This window comes from Mesocricetus auratus, unplaced genomic scaffold (genome assembly GCF_017639785.1).
Source record: "Mesocricetus auratus isolate SY011 unplaced genomic scaffold, BCM_Maur_2.0 Super-Scaffold_100027, whole genome shotgun sequence".
Taxonomy (NCBI): Eukaryota; Metazoa; Chordata; class Mammalia; order Rodentia; family Cricetidae; genus Mesocricetus; species Mesocricetus auratus.
This window is the reverse complement of record NW_024429208.1, coordinates 23986720-24006238: the sequence shown is the minus strand read 5'-3', so window position 1 is coordinate 24006238 and position 19519 is coordinate 23986720. Positions and strand designations below refer to the sequence as shown.

The window sequence follows — 19519 nt, the reverse complement described above, 5'->3', positions numbered from 1 at the left end:
TCTGCTGTGTCCACTTGGACACACCCACAAGGGGTGTCAGCTGGTCAGGCATGTTTGGCTCGGTGTTTCCAGTCCCAGGAAACAGCAGGTAGCGATGGGCTGGCAAGTTCAGCTGATTCAGCCACACTCATGACTGGGTACAAGTCCCTGCCTGCTGTAGTCCCGCCTCCCTCCTCCCCATGACAGGGACCTTGGCTGATTCACTTGCTATAGCTTTAGGGGCCTGTGGGCTGCTATGCATGTCAAGGAGAGATGTGTATAAACAACACAGACAGATCTGTGTGTTTGTGTGTCCAGAGAGAAGGTCCTTTGACCCAGTGAGGGTGGGTACAAAGAATGCACTTGATAGGGCAACAGGGAATGGGATGGGGGTATTTTAGTAACAGTTCCAATAGAAGCAGCATTGGATTTGGACCCGAAATACATAGTCTCAAGTCCTGCTTCCGCCTCTAGACACTTTTCTGTGTCTCTGTTTCCTCATCTACAAAATAATGTTGGTATCTAGTCCTCCCGGCTTGTCTATGAGGTTTCCTCAATGCATTGTGGAGAGCTGGGTGGATATAAAGGACAGATTGGTGAGGAGCCCTCTTTCCTCCCTTAGGACAGACATGAGTGTCATGGAGCCCCTTCCTCAGCTAGAGAAACTGAGTCACAGAACAAAAGGACAAATCCAAGATCACCGAGCTCCTGGCCCAAGATGTCGGTCAGTACCAAAACCTGCACCACCCCCCCCCCCGCCACCCCCCCAACCCCCCGTCACCCCCCCAGGCTGCAATTGATTGTCTCACCCTGACAGAGCTCCGCATGGGGCCTAGGTCATGGTTGTAGGCCTCCACCATCAGCACGTGGGAGGAGTTCCGCTCTCTGTCCAGGGGCCTAGGGCCTCGCATCAGGAGCCCGCTGCTGATGTGGATCCGGAAGTTGTTGCCATGGTTACCTGTGTAGAGGGGCACATGAGATGCATGGGTTGGACTAGGAGGAGGATGCCTGTAAGATGGAGGATAGTGGGTTTCAGGCCTTAATGCATGTTGGACCTGCCTACAGGATTTGGGAACTTGATTAAAGCCCACAATAGCCTAACAGAGGGTTGTGTGGATCTGCCTTTTCCTTATGTGGAGCCTAAGTCTTACAAGGCCTTAACCCTTGTTTCCACATTTCCACTTCCACAGTGGGTAGGGAAGTTCCAGGAAACTTCAGAAGGGTCTTGAACCCAAACCCTACTGTCTGTGAGTGAGTGAATATAGGATGTAGCGGACCCAACTGGGATGGGTTGGTACCCATGATCTTGGTTTCTTTCCAGGGACACACTTATTCACATTCATCCCCTGGAGTTCTTCACTCTTGATCCTAGAAGCCAGCAGATGAGTGGGCTTCATGCTCTGGCTGTGGCGAGTGGCTCAAGAAAGGGCTCCGGATTCTAGTTGGCCCAAGGAGAGTGAATCCCCATTGAGTTTCCCTGACTTCCAAGGTCCCCTCTGTCAAGGTGACAGTTTTGGGAACACTGTAGCATATGGAAATCTTAGGAACAAGGCTAGTATACCACCCTTTGCTTAGAATATATTTAGCTTGTGCTAACAATCAGGTAACTCACTTCCCCCTGGACTCTAGCCTGTGTGTATAGCACTTGGTCATCAGCTCTGGTTAGCTGTCTCTTTGGGCAGCAGCCATCCCTCCTGTCCTGTGGCAGCCCACTTACCATGGAGGATACGGTACCAGACACGCCCAAACTCGCCCTCATCTGCATCTGTGGCTTTCAGCTGAAGGAGAAGAGATGGTAGAGTTATTCCTAGTCCCAAGGCAGGGAGAGAATCTGTTTTTACAGGCCCCCAACCACAGGAATGTGTGTGCATCCTTTTTATTATCCACAAGGGCACCCTACTATCTATGGTTTATGCTGGCACCAGAACCACCCACCCCTATCCCTTTTAATGGGGGGCTGAGGGGGACATATGGATATTTCACCATCACTCTGGCCCAGGCTGGAAGGGGCCAGGCCATACATATGATCCCCTGTCTTTGAGGCTCTTAACATCTTAGGAACATCACTAGGATGATTGTGAAGCAGCCATATCACTGAAAAGCCTACCCTGGCATGGGCGAAGATGTTTAAAAGTTGCATCCCTGGAGCTCCCTGACGACCTTGCAGACAGTTTCACTGAAGAGCTTCTCATGATCTGTAAGTAACCTATGGTATTGCAAACTCATTGCTTCACCTAGGTAGCACTGGGTAGAATCATTTGTTTTTATCATCAGTGCCTTATCTGGGGGAAGAAATGTTTGCATACACCCCCCTGGGGAAAGCCTGGTAACAGAATTGGTACCTATTATGATTTGAATGTGAAAAGCCCCCTATACCAGGTTCTTGTGTTTGACTGAATGCGTAGTCTCAGATGGTGGCACTGTTTGGGAAGGCTGTGAAAACTTTAGGAGGCGGTGCCCTGCCCTGGAAGAAGTGGGTCACTGGAGACAGGACATGAGGCTTTATAGCCTGACTCTATTTCCCATTCACTCTCTGCTTCCCCAGTGAAGATGTGGTGTGACCGGCCAGCCTCCTGCTTCAGTCACCTTCCCTGCCTGCTGCCATGGTGGCTGGTATCCCTCTGAAACTGTAAAGCAAAATACATACGCCCTTTACTCCTAAGATGCTTTTGTTAGGGCATTTTTATGGCAGCAATAGGACAGTAACTAAGACACCCCTCCAAACGGGGACCAGCGGACCACATCTGCCATGGGTGATAAGATGCACATCGGCAAGTATACACACGGACTTTGGACTCCCATAGAACAATGTGAGGTGCACTCTCACCCTGAACTCTTGGGAAAGGGTCTAGGCCCTGCCCTATATGAAATGATAGACTATGGACACCCCCGTGGAGGGCCTCACCCTCCCTGGGGGAATGAGGGGATAACGGGGGGGGGGGGATGCGGGGAGGGCACGGGAGGAGGGGAGGGAAAGGGAGAGGGACCTCGTACTGACTTGTGAAGCAACCTTGTTTCTTATCTAAATTTAAAATGGAAAATAAAAAATATTAATAAAAAAAAAAAAAAAAGATGCACATCGGAGGCCGACCCATCTGAGGGAGCGCTGGAAGCAGTCACGGCATTTGTCGTAGGTGATGACATGCAACTGAAGCTCAGATGTCTGCCCAGAAATAACTCACCTATGTAAGGGAGGGATTACGGTAGGAAAGTGTCACACGGATGCCTTTGCTTTGGCAGGGAAAATGCTGACAAGGGAGAATGAGATGGAAGGGTTAGCCTGCTGCCTCCTACGGCTGGCAGGATGCAAGGGAGACGGAATGCAAGTTAGATCTGCCATCAATGGGTTTTCTGGGAGGCAAAGACTTGAAACCCAAGGAAAGAACAGGAGCTTAAGGAGGCGTGATGGGGAAGCGAGAGAAAACGCTTCGCAGCCCAATCTTTAATACAGAGAAAAGTGCATGCAGGCAGAGGCCTTAATTATGGCCCAGTGCAATAAACTATGATAATCAGAGACTACTTAGCCTCTGAACTGATTGGATCAGGAAAGACATATTTATTATTATTTTTGCATATACGTATGCAGGTATGCCACAAGTGTGGGTGTCTGCAGAGGCCAGAAGAAGAGGGTGTTGGATCCCTGGGAATGACCAGACATGGCTGCTAGGGAGCGAATTTAGGGCCTTCAGGAGAGTAGTGAGTACTCTTAACCACCAGGCCATCTCTTAAGCCTCAGGGGAAAGACTTTTAAAAAATGAATAAAAGAGCCTCTCTCAGCTTTAGGTGTGAGGCCATGGGACACAGAGGCAGATGGGAATGGCCTGAGTCGTGTGGAACCCATTCCTCCTTGAGATGGAGATGGCATAAACCGAGACAATAGGAGAAAAACAAGTCCCTCGGACAAGCCAATAGGGACACTTGGCTATGTCTAAGATCTTCGTGGCTAGCAGGGACTGGAGGTCAGAGAGGAATGACGGGCATTGCTAAGGGAACTGAGCCTGCGAGAGGTGGTGACTAATGGCCAGTTTGTGGCTTTGAGTACTGTGTTTACCAGAAAGCTACAAAAGAAGTTGATTTACCCAGGGATGGGGATGGGGACTTCAGTGTTTTCATTGAGCTCCCCTAGTGGAGTGTGACCTTTACAGCATAGGAGAAGCTGGGACGGATCCAAGTGATTCAGACCAACATGTAAACTGGCTTTGTAAGGCGTTAAAGCAAAGATGAGGGGATGAGGGAGGGACAAAAGAGTCTCTCCAGGCCACTCAAAAAGCAAACGCGTTGAGCCAAAATATCGACAGAAGGGCAGACGCTGTGCCAGAGAGCTTCTAGAAGGCTTTACGGGAGAGGAGAAAGAAGGAGTCAAGGACAGAGTGAAATACGTGAGAAGGGTAAGACCATCCGATAAACAGGCAGCTGTCCTCTCAGAAAAGCTGTAAACATTTCCCCCTTCAAGGAAGGACCCTGGGCTGGAGTCACGCATGTGCCCGCAATCCCAGCATAACACATGCACATCCAGGAGGACTGTCATAATTTTAAAGCTAGCCTGGTCTACATAGAAAGTTCTAGGCTAGCCTGGACCATAGAATGAAATTCTGTATCAAAAACCTCATGGAGATTGGGGCTCTTTTGGTAACCAGGTATTGTCAACGAACAGTGGCCATGGTACTGGTCCAGACCCAGAGAGTCAGTCCTTTAGCAGGAATGGCAGATGGCAGCACAATCCCACTCACCCCTCTCTGCCAGTTCAGTTGAGCGTCACGAGCTATCCCTATCAAGACCATCATGGGCAGGGAAATGCATGGCAACCCCGTGACAGTGCCCCAGGATGAGGGCATAGGGTGGTTTATGGAGAATGTGCATTCTGGAGCAAAAGATAGGGTGGAGCTCCCATTCATGATGTGGTGCCCAACATTGCTCTTTAGTTTTTTAAGGAAACAATTGACAATAGTGACAAGATCTTCCCATGATGCATTGGACCTTGCTAACTATTCTTTGGTGTCCCCCAAGATGCTGAACCACACAACCACTAGTGTTTTTTTTTTTTTTTTTTTTTTTTACAGTGAATAGTCTCGGGCCTCCAGAGATCATGCCCATCCTCTGTGAAAAAAAAATCTCATTGTATAATGCCAATCCGGAGAGTCTGAATGAAGGTATACTACATAGGTGAGAAAGGGCATGACCCCAGTGCCAGATGAGTGCAGGGAGGCCCCTGTGAGCCCCCACATCAAGTAGGCTATTGTGACTGCTGTTGGTTGCATGCCAGAGTTAGGCGTTAAGTCCTTATTGTTGAAGATACAACACACTTTGGATGAAAAAAGCAAGCTAGAACAGAGCTTGGAGCTCTCTCCCTGTTTACTGGCTTTTGTAGTGCTGGAAGGAACTCTGCAGGCTGTTAAGGAAGTGGTCACAATCTTACTCTGTTATGGACTCTATATGGGTTATACATCAGGCAAAAATGTGCCCTCTGGAACAATAGTGGTGTGGCTGTGATAGGTGCTTTTCTATGGGATATAAGGCCCACACCATAGGACAGAACTCATATTTGGTATTATAAATCAGGGTAAAACTCATAGCTGGGGAGGTCATAGGCTCGACTAGCAAAGCCACAGCTGTTTGCTCTGTTCAAATGTCCCAGACATTTGTATTATATTTATAGATTACTGCCATTGTCAGTCTTGAGCAGAAAAAAAATTTCTTTTAAAGACTTACTTATCTATTACATATACAGTGTTCTGTCTGCATGTATCCCTGCAGGCCAGAAGAGGGCACCAGATCTCATTACAGATGGTTGTGAGCCACCGTGTAGTTGCTGGGAATTGAACTTGGGACCACTGGAAGAACAGCCAGTGCTCTTAACTTCTGAGCCATCTCTCCAGTCCCGAAAAACATTTTTTTTTTGTAATGGACAGTAATTACTAAAGAGACTCTTGGGTGGGGCTGCTTGAAAATTAGCCAGGAAGCTACATCTTTAGCAGTCATTGCTTATGCTGGAATGAACTTTTTGATGATGCAACTGTTTTTGAGTCATTTATGCTCCTATAAGTAACCCTAATAAAGTTATTGGTTTGCCAAGAAGAAGTTGGGTAAATCATGCCTTTGGTTTGTTGTCAGTATTCTACCCTGAGTGAATAAGTGAATATGTTTGTTCTTGTCTTCCTCAACACACTGCTTCCCCCGCCCAACAAAGAGAAAGGGCTTTGTGCACTGCCTCATGTCACTAGTCCCTGGCACATAGTAGGGTTTGTGTGTGTGTGTGTGTGTGTGTGTGTGTGTTATTGTTGTTGTTGCTTTGAGACTAGATTTCAAGTAGTTCCGGCTGGTCTTGAACTCCTGATCTTTCTGCCTCCACTTGGCTGGGTTACAGAAGTGCATCGCCTTTTCGTGTATTTGTTGATTGGAGATGTAAATGACTTAGTGGAAAATTTCTAGTGAGAGACACTGAGCTGACCCTGAGTGATCCCAGATCAAAGATACAGTCAACACACAGCATCTAAATGTCTAGTGTTCTGGTGCTTTGGTATTCGGTAAGCTCAGCTGCACCTGAGACCACACAGGGGTCATTCCAGGTTTTTGTGACTTGGTATTCAAAGCTCTACGACAAACTTTCCTATCTTCACTCATCGGATGTACTTGGAGAGAGGAGGACCAAGGTGGGATCCTCCGAGCAAAGATCAAATGGGCAGAGAGACTGGGGCCCCCATTTTTCTGTGGCAAGGGCTCCTGTCCTTTAATTGGGAAAACACTGGATTCCTACCCAGCACAAACTTATTGGCCTTGTCACCTGTTGCGGGGGGGGGGTGCGGGGGGAGGCGTGCTAGGTCACCAAGGTGTTTAATAGTACACTGGAAGGCTATAGGCCTTAGGTGTAGCTGTGACTACTACCGTGTTGCATTCTGATACCTCAGAGGGCCCTGGTAGACAAGATGCACAAAACTTGGGCCCCTAAGCAGGCAGTTGGTTGCTAGGGAAGTTTGGGATTCTTGGAAGAAAGGGGAGTTGGCAAGAACCTGGTACTTCACTCAAACTATGAATGGCCTGTCCCCCAGTCCCTCATTTTGAAATGTGAAAAATGCTCTTTGCCCTCACTTCTGCAGCCAGACGCCTTAAAAGGGACCCTCTTCTGAGAATCCAGAAAAGACAGGGCCGAGGGACCCTGCAGGGGAGGCCTCAGGGGTGGGGGTGCAGGGCCCATCACTATGGTTGCCCTCCTCCTGCTGTCTCTCCGCTAATAGACCCTCTCCCTGGTAACCTGGAGGCTGGCAAGCATTGAATAGTCGACCATACCATTCAGATTTCCAAGGGAGATGATGGGGCCGCCAGGCCCAGGAGGCAGTTAAACTTGTCCCCTGCTGTCACCAGTGTGTCCACACATGAGAGGGCTCCAAGGAGACAGGCTAGAGTGAGCCATACAAGGGGGCTCCCCTCTCCCTCTTCCCACTCACTTGCCATCCCTACAGTCCCAATTGTCCCCTCCCCCAGGCAGGCCAGGACACTCTCAACAAAACCAGGCCCAGCAGGAAAAAACAAAACGAAAGCCAGCCTGTGGCAGGCACAGCAATACATGGGGACACATCGGCGGATACACCTTGGACCTCCTGGGACAGCTGAGAGACCCTGCCACTGAGAACACAGACCTCCAAGGGTAGGCCTGAGGTCATTGTTGAAGGACTGTAGAGAAAGGCAGTGGAAGAAACTGGAGAGACTCTTACTGGGAACATGGGAGCGCATGAGGGTGTGCTCAGATTTGGGGAGTCCTTCTATTGCTCTGAGAAAAGAAACAAGGTTCAGCAAACGGGAATGGCTAAACCGAGGTCACACTTTCTGTGTGGGATTTGAAGGGAAGTAAGAAAGTATTAGGGAGAGCTTGCAGAGGGTGCATTCAGTGGAGGGCTCAGAAGGAAGGGGCTCCATGCTTGGGCTTCAGGAGTCATTCTTCCAGAACCAGCTGTTCTTGCTGGCTGGCAGCAGGGAACCCAGCATCTGGGCCTACCCCAAACTCCTGGGCCTGTTCTCAAGCACCCGGAAGTCACCGACTACACTAGAGTTGCTCAGGTGCCCATGCAGAAGTGACCCTGGGGTTTATAGCTCCACAGTTTCTCTGGGTTCTGAGCTAGCAGGATGAAGGTGTTTCTCAGCTCAGACTGCCCTTTCCATACTGGGGTCAAGTGCTGAGAACCAAGGGATAGCTAGCTTCTCTCCATGGGGGACGGCAGTGGGTATGCCCTATCCACACTCCAGCTCAGACTGCAGGAAGGGCTGATCCGTGGATGCTGTTCACTCAGAGAGTTTCCAGGCCCAAGGCCTGAAGGGTGGAGGCCCTGAGCAGTTAGACGAGCATCAGAATTTCCAGCCTGGAGCGGCTTCCAGGGCTGGGAGGGGCTGGGGTAAGAGATGGGTGGTAGGTGGGTGGAGAGCCCTGGATGCCCTCAGTCAGCTGTGCCCAGAGCCAGGAGTTAGGTCCCGGAGTTGCTGGTGAGTGCCCAGGTGGGGCAAGGGCTGTAGGGGCTAAGGGGCCAGGGTGGCCATGCTCTGTGATTCCCCATAACTATAGGCAGGGCCTTGGCGTAACTGAGCCTCCCCTATGACCCTGGCTTTGGTGCTAGAGCCTGAGGGAGATACGAAGTAAGCTGGGGAGGAGGAAGCTGCTCTGCCTTAGCCTCAGGTGAGGCTCTGAGGTCAGAGTGAGGACAAACTTCTATTTGGATCTTTGGGTTTTCTCTATTGGGTTGTGTAATTGAAAAGGCGTAGATGCTGGGCTGTCAGCTGGATGGAGGCCATTTGTGTGTTTTGATTGGCCTGGGTAGCACATCCAATATTTGAAAATTGATTTCAAAACTTTCAGAATCAAAGTTTATCTGGCATTTTGTAATACCCGTCTTTCTTCTGTGCTTCAAACAACTTCAAATTAGTTGCTAGTATTTAAATAGCAGGAATGCTTGCCCTAAAAAAACAATCAAACAAAACAAAACAAGGCAAAAAGAAAAAAAAAACCTTTCTTGCCTCAGTTGAGAAGGCTGAAGAGCCTGGCAAAAGTTTCTATGTCCCCAAAGTCCAGCCTAGGGAGCTGCCTATCTGTCTTCTTTGGGCATGCATTACCTGCACCAAGGCTCTGGAATTATTACCACCAGTCACCAGTCATACAAGTTTAGTCTGGTCCTTTGTCTACGAGGACAGTCTGTGGCATTCCCCACACAGGATGGATCCTCTGAGGGATAATGGAAATGTCTAGAAGGTGAATGATGTTACAGGGTAGGTTTCTGGCTTCACTCTGTCAAGTCTTCATGGTTTGTGTTTCTTGAGAGTTGTCTGAGTGACTCAGAGAGGGTTGGGGGGCGCCTAGTAAGAGGGCAGGCATGGGACCAGGAGTCAGGACATTAGGCCTTTCTCTTTGTTTGCCTACGTGGCCTTGTGTTTGGCCTCAGTTTCCTTGGGAGCAGGTTAGACCACATCAGGAAGTAGCAACAACAGTAACCATGGATCCAGGCGGGTGGAATGATATGTGGTGGGCATGAAGGAGTGTGGCCACTGTAGAGGGGACGCCAGAGGAGCCAACAGTGAGATTTCGGCATGTCAAGAGGTCAAGCACTCAAATATCTGTCTGTCCATCCATCCATCCATCCATCCATCCATCCATCCATCCATCCATCCATCCATCCATCCATCTATCCATCCATCTATATCTATATCTATATCTATATCTATATCTATATCTATATCTATATCTATATCTATATCTATATCTATATCTATATCTATATCTCTCTGAGTCTTACATAGCTCAGGCTGGTCTCAAATCTTTTAGCTAAAACTGGCCTTGAATTCCTATTCCTCCTCCCCCCATCTCCAGAGTGCTGGGATTACAGGCATGCACCACTACAAAACACACCAAGCAACCATCAAAACACATGTGTGGGACCCTAGCCTTGGCCTTAGCCCATTGTTAGGGTCCCCACCAGCCCACCACAGCATCTTACACTCTGACTTGTTCTTAACTCATTAAGTGGCTCACTGACAGATTGGGCTTAGAGGTGGGTTTTTAAGTTTAAGACTGTGGTAGCCGGGCGGTGGTGGCGCATGCCTTTAATCCCAGCACTCGGGAGGCAGAGGCAGGTGGATCTCTGTGAGTTCGAGGCCGGGCTGGACCAATAGCCTCCAAAACAATATAGAGAAACCCTGTCTCATAAAACCAAAAAAAAAAAAAAAAGACTGTATGGTAATTGCTGAGAACTGATTATAAAATGCCAGAAAGCTTTCAGTACACTGTGCTCTTTATGGCTGCAGGGCAGAGAGAAGCTCTGGGTTCAGATCCAGCCCAATCACTAATCAGCTGTATATGATACCTCTCTGGGCTTCGCTGTACTAACTAACCTGTAGCAAGAACATCATGAGAGCATGGCAAACTTCTCAACCCTCACTGGCACGCTCCAGGTGAGTCTCACCTCCCTGCCTGGGATGCAGCTGCTTTACCCTGATTCTCTGTCCTGCCCTTGCAGACACCATGAGCACAGGGAGCTCCAGCCTTCCCAGTCCCCCAGCCTTCCCTACGACTCCTGCCACTTCTGGGACTTACACCGCGGCTGCCGATCCTGTGTCAGTTCTCATCGCCCTGGCCTGCATTTTTCTGCTGTTGGCCTCTTGCCTGCTATTCATGATGCTGTGTAAGCCAACTGCACTGGACCCTGGTCGTCAAGGGGCCCGGGAATACATGCCGCATCACCCAGTGAGCCCCAGTGAGCCCAGGCTCCGGCTCTGGAAGCGTCTGGGCTCTCTACGCCGTTCTCTGCACAGCTTCCGGCGAGGCAGGTCTGCTGTCCAGCAGTGTCCTCTGCCGGGCCTTGATGACCACCGAGGCGACTGTGACTTCACTGAAGCCACCAAGATGTGATACAGTGCTCATCTGTACCCACAACCATCCTGCCTCCTAAGGAGCCTGGCATTGAAGTCTGTAGGACAGTGATACCCTGGACTGACCCTGCCCAGTATTTCTCTGTGTGTCCAACCCATGTCCTTTCCCAGAAGACTCTGAAGGCCCCTGCTTCTGCTTGTTAACATATCCTTGGATCAAAATATCTACAGGCCTCTAGACCTTTACCCTGTGGCCCTGAGGTATAACTTGGGGTACCACAGCACCCCTTTTTGGAAGCTAGGTATCTATTGATCCCAGGAATAGCACCTCCTGACCCTCCAGAAGCCTTTCCATTGTTTAAAGGCCCTACTTAGTGCAGCTGCTAAAAGGTCCAGACACCTCAACTAAGTGGGATGTTTGCATATCCTGGGTCTACACTAGCTTGCATCTGTGCTAACCTAGTACCCCGGGGAAACGGATGCAGGAATTCCTTTTTTGGCGGTCCTGCACCTCCTTGTGGGTCTGGTTGGTTGCCAGCCAGGGCTCTGGCAAGTATCAAATCATGAACCTGGGAATCCCCTTCGTGGCCTCCTGTCAGGACAGATCGGGAGGGCCTGAAGACGGCAGCCCACGGAAGTTTCCTATACGCTGAGTATGGTAGTTCACACTTGTAATCCCAGCACGCAACAGGCCAAGGCAGGAGGATTGTTTGAGGCAGCCTGGCTACAACATGACATCCTGAATCAAATGAAATCCAAACAAGTCAAACAAACAAAAAAGAGGCTGTTGTCCAAGGCTACATGGAGGTTGTGTAGGAGGCTGGCCACTGCTAGTCCTGGAGGGGATGCTGCCTGGACTCTGAGGATTCATGGTAGCAGTACCACGTCTCACTGGGAAAGAGCTGGTCTCCTCTCAGGTAGCGTAAACCAGACCTCTCAGGACAGCGGGACGATCAAGGCTGGCTTGGCGCCAGCCGCACTCTCTGTGTTGTGGCAACAACTTCATCAAGTGACCTGTTGAAGCAGGGCCACTGCAGTGTGGTGCGGGCTGCTGGGAATCCCAGCCTTTTGTCCCACCTTCCATGGCCAAGGCCTCTGCCGCATCTCAGACTTGAAGCTTAGGCAGAGGGGACCTACAATGCTTAGGTCCTATCCCAGAGTCAAGTGACCCGGGACAGCCCACCTTAGCTGCTATGACCCAGAGTAAAGTCACCCAATATTCCCAAGGACTGAGCTTAGATCCGGAGCTCTCACTGGTTCCCCTTGCCTGCTGGATGGACCTGTTCCTCGGTGTGTAGTGGGCTCTCTGTAATTTACGTTCCTAGCCTCATCCTGACCAGACCCTTAAGGCAACTGAATGATCTGTCCTCCCTGTCTATGGTTTAAGCTTGGCTGGGACCTGCATTTTGAAGCCTTCTTTGTTTTGCAATAGAACTGCCCTTCCTTCTGGAGCTCTTCCCCTCTCTCATCTGTCTCAGGGAGGCCAGCAGCATGCACGGGCTTGTCTGTCTTCTTTCCTACAAGCCTGGGAGCTGCCGGGAGCCACATCCTGTCCCAGAACTCATTACATCCCCAAGGCAGCAGGCATCTGGTGTGAGCCTGACCTACACCAATGGCCTAGTGTCCCCTGTGATACCCCTAAAGACGGTGGCTCTCCAAGGGTGCTATAGAGGTAAGGTCACTGTCCCTTCCTCTTGCATCCTTGTAATAAGAGTGTGGGTGGGGTGGGCATCTTTGCATGGCCTGGGGGAGAAAGTGTCCTGAGACCCTGAACATCTCAGAAGTGGGGAGAACAGGGGAGCTCTGTGTCACTCAGGAATTCCAGGGTGTGGTCCCAAGTCTAATTGTACATAGAAACCAAGACTTCAGGGCCAGGAAGCAAGCCAGCTTCTCTCCAAAGGGCTTTGAGTACCCCTTGCCTCTTCACCTGCCTAAAGCATCTTAGGTTAAACTCCTCCATGGCCTACTACATCCTATGTTGGATGGGTTGCAGGTTCTGGGGTGTCTATCAATGAGCTGGGAAAGGCATGTACTAAGTTAGGGTGTTGTTCCACTGCTTCATGGATAGAGAGGCAGGGGGAGGACTCATTCCTCCCCCCTCAGGAGCCAGCTGCTGGACTCTTGCATGTCTCTGGCCTTCCTGGACTCTACTGAGGCTGCTTTCCTTCTGTTCCTTTCTTGACCATTCCCAGTGCCCCCATAGGGAGGTAGATTCTCTTTACCCCCCACTCTTCCTTCCCTCCTGAGCTAGGGAACAGGCCATAGTGGCAGGTCCATCTCTGTTGAGTTTGGCTCACCCTTGGATTGCGTGGAAAACACTGAGGCTGGTGAAGTGGGCCATTCAGTTCCTGTCTTCCCCCCAGCAACTAAGCAGCCCCACTGTGTGTGTGTGTGTGTGTGTGTGTGTGTGTGTGTGTGTGTGTGTGTGTGCAAGCACACACGCTTCATTTTCAGGGTCATCCTGCCCCTGGGCCTCTTAGCTGTGACTCCTACTCTAGGCCAAGGAGCCCTTTCTTCTTCTGCCTGCTTTCTTTCAAGGGGGAGTGTGGCCAAGGAGCTGTGAAAGCCGCTCTGTCTAGCCTTGGTGAGCCCTGGCTCTCACTCCTTGACTCCTTTCCAGGAAAGAGTTACTCTCCCCTGCCCAGTGCTCTGAAAGGCTCTGGGGGAGGCTAAGGCAAGCCAGGGCCCTGTCCTCAGCTCACACAGACTGGGGCCCACTCTTGCCAGAAGGGAGGAGGGAACATGCATGCCTTTCCTTGAAGTACAAGCCACTTCCAGGCCACGCTGGCCTCCCGCTGCCCCTACCCTCTGTGACATGATGCTACTGAACCAGTGACCTCGGGGCTGAGTATATCCCTGCCTGGCCCCAGCCTGCCACCTGCCTGCACGATGCTGTGGCCCTCTGGGATGTCTTCTGGGACGCTGGCCTCATAGCTGCTTTGCAGAAAGATGGGCCGGTTGTCATTCACGTCCAGAACTGTGACAAACACAGTGGCCGTGCCTGTGCGCCGCTTGCCTACAGGGCCATTGTCTGTGGGAGGTGAAGGAGAGCAGGTATTAGAAGCTAGGTACTCCAAGCTGTCAACCAGAGACACGCTGTCCTATACCAGCCTCAAGGGATGGCGGCTCATTGCCCTTCCAGACCATCAACATCACTAACAATACCCAGGGCTGACATAATGCCACGTCACAGATAAACTTCTGAGGCTCATTCAGTCCTCACAGCGGTCTAGGGAAGTAGACAGGATTCTCCTTCCCAGCTCACAGCGTAGCTAAGCAAGACACTGAAGAAGGTGGGGTGAACGGTCGAATTTTTAGGAATCTGTGCACATTATTCATTTCATAAAAGGGGCTTTTGGAGACGCAATTAATGTTAAGGATCTTGAAGGGAGGCCAGTGTTTACCCAGTGATTAAGTGTCCTTAGAAGACAAGGTACTCTGAGCATAGTGGGTGCCTGTAGTGTCTGATGGCAAGCCAAGGCAGGGGGATTGTTAGAGACCAGTTATTTGAGCGCCGCCTGTCTCAAAATGCAACCACCATCAAAGAGAAGGTCGTATGAAGATGGAGCCATAAGCCGAGGAACCCTGTAGCCGTCAGACATGGAGAGGCAAGGCGGGAGTCTATGGAGGACTGCGGCTCTGCCAACACCTTGGTTTTGAACCTCCAGAACCAGAGACTCCACATTCTTTTAAGCCACCAAGGTTGCCTTGATTTGTCCCAGCCAGGCTGGGGCCCACACAGGTGAGGAAATATGACACCGCCTGCTGTCCAGGCCAGGGTACAGTGAAGGGCGAGGGATACGGGGTAAGACGCCTGGGTCAGTCACCTCAAGGGCAGGTGTTTGCTGCTCCAGTCACAGGCGATGGGCGAAATGTGGGTCCAGGGACACAGGGACTCTGATTTCTCAAGAGAGACTGAGCATCTGAACTTTGGTGTAAAGGCTTTTTAAAAAAAGTTCCTCACTAAGTATTATTGTTCCCTATTAAACATCAGGATGGCCAGACCAGTGTTCCTACAGGATGGACTTGGTTCTCAAACTTAAAGCATGGTGGCTCTATGGGAGCCAGCCAGGGTGGAGAGCTGTGCCGCAGGTGCCATGGCCCCACCCGGGAAAGCTTCTGAAAGTCCTTCCCAGAAGGTGACACTCCTGCCCAGTGTGTGTGTCCCAACCAGGACACTCAACCCAGGGAGGGGCAGGACAGCTGGGTTGGCTGGGGACAGATGGTGATTTGGTTTTTCTTTCCAGCTGAGCACACACTGGGGTACAGGTCATTCACCCCACGGTGGCCCCTTTTACTCTTCTAGGCCCCTCCCTCTCATCCCAAAGACCCTGCCTCAGCTGAGGATGCTGAGCTAGAAGACATCCATGGAGGATGGGACCAAAGCCCTGTGCTTCTGCCAGCTCAAGCCAAGGCTGGCTCAAGTTGGGAGATGGCTCTCCAAAACGCAGTGACTTCCCAGGCTACACTCAGGATGGGCAGAGAGCACAGCAGGACAGAGCCAGCGGGGCATGGTGGAACTGCGAGGGACAGCTGATTGGAAGAGTGTGACATAGCTCATTCCTGCTCACACAGAGACATGCACACAGGCACATGCATACACACAGACATTCACAGACACATGCACGTGTGCATGTGTGCGCGTGTATATGAGCGCATGCACACACACACATACACACACACACACCTTGTCTGCCCATCAGCACATCCTGCCCTTTTCTGGGAAAACCACACCTGACTGTCCCCCACTGATGCTGAGATGGGTGGGATACCCTCCCTGCCCCATCACCCTGTCTGTAGCACTAGAGACGGACAACGTACAGGCATAATTGGGCACACTTCACTTCCCTAGCCATAATGAGGTGCCCAGCCACCAACACGGACCAGATGGAACCAACCGCAGCTGCTCTAAAGGCTGAAGCTGCCAAGGCTGGGGAGAAGGCTTCTCTACTGCTACGCTTGAAGCTGGAAGGATGCTGAATTGGGGTGGCTGTAATGAATGACCACCATGGTCCAGAGAACGACACAATCAACTCACAGCGCAGAACGACCAGTGCAGGGTGACTGAGGTCTAGCGGCGCCCCGAGTCCTAACTAGTCACTGCCCATTTATTTTAATTTTTGATTGTTTGAGAAAAGTCTCAGGTGGCATAGGCAGTCCTCAAACTTGCTGTGCAGTTGGGAATGGCTTTGAACTCTTGAACCTTCTGCCCACTCCTCCCCTGTGCTAGGATCACAGGTGTGTGCCATCATGCATAGATGTGCAATGTTCATATATCACCTGTCTCCCCTTCCTGCTTTGTTCTGGCAGAGCAACAATGAGTCCATTTAGTGGCCTGCATGCGGCCTCACCCTCCTCTGTACTTGGGAGCACTGGAAAGTAACCGCTTACCCTACAGTGTCCGGGAATACTGTGAGTGCAGTGGACCTTTCTTCACTGCCTGGGGGCAGAGTTTGGACTCCAAGCCTGCTTCCCCAGTGTGAACTCTGCCTAGGATAACTGTGCAGGCAATATGCATGACAGCTAGCTCTTACCTATGGCCTCCAGCACGAGCGTGTATGCAGCTGTGGTCTCACGGTCCAGGCCGACAACGGTTCTCACCACAGCATCCCGGTAGCCCACACTGAACTTCCCGTCCACATTTCCCCCTGCAGGCACAAGTGAAGGAAGAGTCAGGTTGGGCAGCAGAGCTCTATATCAGACAGAAGGAGGCACCATGACTCTCCTCCTAAATGGGCACCTGCACAGGACCCCTCAAGGGATGCCATTAATCTCTTACAGGTGGAAGGCAGCCTGTGTGGGCTGAATGACTGACTAGAAGCGTAAGTGTTCAACATCTATTGAGCACCTACTGTGTACCAGACACTCTAATTATGGGCCAGGTCATATAACCTCCACTTGAACTGAGGTTCTGTGCCCAGGGAGGACTGGAATGGAGCAGAGGGGAGAGTGGACAGGAGACAGGTGAGGCTTGGTGGCCCTGGATGGTGGTCCCCTTGTGGGGTGGAGCCAGGGGAGAGGGTTCTCTGGGACTATCGAGGGAGAGACCCACCTCACGTGAGCTGGCTGTAGTACAGTATGTTAGACAGCAGAGGGCGCCATTGAAATGTGCTTAGACGAATTGGGGTCACTCAGTTGATTTCAGAGATGGAAATCTACAAAGGCTCAAGGCCAGTGAGCACGAAACAGTCACTTTGGGGGTCCTGGGAAGTCTCCTTTCTCTTTACATGGTTTGCCCCTGAGGGAAAGCCCTGGAAGTCAACGTCTGGACTCCTCACAGTCTGATAGTCTCCTGCAATGGACAGAACCCAGTTCTTCATGGGACAGGGAGGAAGTAAGTGGGAGTTAGTGTTGGCCGCAGAGCCTCTAGGCTAATGTCATGCGGTAACTGTCTCGCTAACTGTGGCTCTCTTGGATGGCCTTTGGGCTAGGAGCTGAGCATGAGGAGGAAAGGAAGGGAAGGGCCTGGGAAGGAAAGCCTGAGGGCTGAAAAGTCATTGCAGCTACAGGAAAGCCCATGAGTGACACATGAGCCTGGGATCCCTTACTGCTGGGGCCAGGTGGTCAGGGAGGGTAGTGTGCACACTGGGCATGTCTTCAGGCAAGCGTGCCCAGATGTGGTAGAGACATGACAGGACCCCAGACGGCTCACAAGGACAAAGAAGGCGGTTATGGGAGGGCTGAGGGGTGTGGAGGGCTCTTCCCGCCGGCCCTACCTTCTAGTGCCTGTCAGAGGGGCCATGCTTGAAAAAAGCCGAAAAACTATGCTAGCTTGGGATGACAACTGCAGAGCGTGTTTACTGTCCCCTGTAGGTTCCACTACTGTGACAGGCTCACTTTCCCCAGAAAGCCAGGGCAGGACCTCATCAGGGTTAGCCCCAACTCAACCGGCAGTAGCTACTGAACCTGTTCCAGCCCAAACTAATCCCTTTAGGGAGTTTGCAGCCACCTGCCTCTCAACAGATAGGAGTTCTCGGGGAAGGATGAAGCCACGTTCCTTCAGGATTGCTTTCTCACCCTGAGGTGGGGTGAAGAGTCACCCCAGTCAACACTGTCCCCTCTGACTACCCCCACACAGTACACCTTCAGCCTTGAAGCTCCCTGAACCAGGAGCAAGCCCCTGGGGAGGCATGAGGGTAGAGGCCCATGTCCCCTTTCCTCCCTTCTGTCCCTGTCAGGAGGGTTGGGGCAGCCAGGAGGCAGCGAGGGAAGTACCTGTGATGAAATAGCTGAGCTCCGCGTTGAGGCCCACGTCATTGTCTGTGCAGTTCAGCCAGACCACACGGAACTCACGGGGAACGTCCTCAGACACGGACACGTTGTACACAGCAGGGAAGAAGGTAGGCGTCTCATCATTCACATCCAACACTGCAAACGGAAGGGACACACTAGGCTAGGCCTGGCTACTACCGTGGATGCTCAGGTGCATGCAGCGAAAGGGTTTCCAAGGGGGTCAAGGGCTCCCGGTGACATTTGTGTCAATGCTGTCTGCTTATGAATCCAGGGGTCCTGTATGGTGGCTGAGCTAGCAAGGTCCAAACTGACTAGAGCTGGCACACACACCATCCCTGACTGTCATATAGCTGTGATAAGGCCAGTGCGTCCTTAACAACAACAGCAATATTAATAATGACAATGACACTAAGGGTTCTCACTCAGTCCACAGCCACCCTTTATGGCGTCGTTCTGAGGCAGGCGTCACCAGCCACACTGTAGATGGGAGGACAGAGGCTCAGAGCAGTTGAGTAACTTATCTGCAGTCACACAGCGATAGAGGGGGAGGGGCTGTGGTCTTGGAGAGATCTACCCCAGCTTAAGAGAGGGATCTCAGGGATCTGGCTCTGGGGGTTTTCCTTCCTAAAATTTTAATTTCCCTTAAATATTTGTATGTCTAGCTTTTTACACCAACTCCCCTCTCTCTTGAGCACATGGGGTTTAGGGTGACCCTTACAAGTAAGATGACTTCCCCCATTCTCTGTAATGCCATTAGAAGTGACAGGCCATTGTCACTATTTGTGGTTTTGCTGAGCTTGGAAAAGAAGTTCTTTGGGGGTTTGTAGTGAGATATCCACCCTGCTCATACCTGTAGCACTGGCCACGCCCATTTGGGCGTGGTCACGGGTGAGGATGTGATGGAGGAGAGGACTAGATCTGGGGTCACAGACCCCAGAGCTCTCTTGCTGCTGGTTGGGTCACAGGAAACAGTTTGGGAGGATCCTTGAAGCTGGAACCTGTGGCGGTCACCCGCCTTTTGTGTAAGTGTAATCTCCCCAAATAAACTTCACTTAACTTGTACTGAGTCTAGTGAATCTTGATTCCCATGCAATAGGGGTCCTCTTTGAAAGAGGGGACACATTTCTTACTGATTACTTGGTGGAGTGCCGGATCCCCAAACTGGCTCCCGGCATCTACTAGGGAGCCTTGTATTCATAGGAGAGGAAAGAGCTGACTCTGAGATGCTCGCTATCCCAGGTCTCCACTGAGGAGGACCAGGGTGTGTGTCTATGTGAGGGTAACCACCTGTCTGCTTCCCTACATCCTCTGGATGGAAAGCCAGGAGGACCACGTCCGGCTAAGCCCTGCTCATACTTCCTTAGGGTCCTTCCTGCCTCCAGCCACCATCATTCTCAGAGCTAAAGAATTTGCAGATGGGAAACTGTACTCCATCACACAGGGTGAGCACAATGGCACTTAG

At 51.3% G+C, this 19519-nt stretch overlaps 2 protein-coding genes across 3 annotated transcripts in view; one reads left to right on the top strand and one right to left on the bottom strand.

Annotated features, from left to right (window-relative positions):
• The window catches only part of Cdh23 (cadherin related 23), a 365574-nt gene that overhangs the window by 85020 nt on the left and 261035 nt on the right, over positions 1 to 19519 (bottom strand). The window contains 5 exon segments of the mRNA XM_040732605.1: positions 789 to 937; positions 1697 to 1757; positions 13707 to 13855; positions 16359 to 16472; positions 18040 to 18192. Coding sequence (XP_040588539.1) covers positions 789 to 937; positions 1697 to 1757; positions 13707 to 13855; positions 16359 to 16472; positions 18040 to 18192 — 626 coding nt within the window.
• Positions 7386 to 19119, top strand: CUNH10orf105 (chromosome unknown C10orf105 homolog). 2 transcript variants are annotated; one of them, XM_013113923.3, is made up of 2 exons: positions 7386 to 7621; positions 10473 to 19119. In XM_013113923.3, exon 2 carries the CDS (start codon positions 10478 to 10480, stop codon positions 10862 to 10864), a length of 387 nt encoding a protein of 128 aa, XP_012969377.1. In that variant the 5' UTR covers positions 7386 to 7621; positions 10473 to 10477; the 3' UTR covers positions 10865 to 19119. The 2 variants fall into 2 exon arrangements, with proteins under 2 accessions (XP_012969377.1, XP_040588538.1); XM_040732604.1 differs by lacking the exon at positions 7386 to 7621 and adding an exon at positions 8415 to 8451.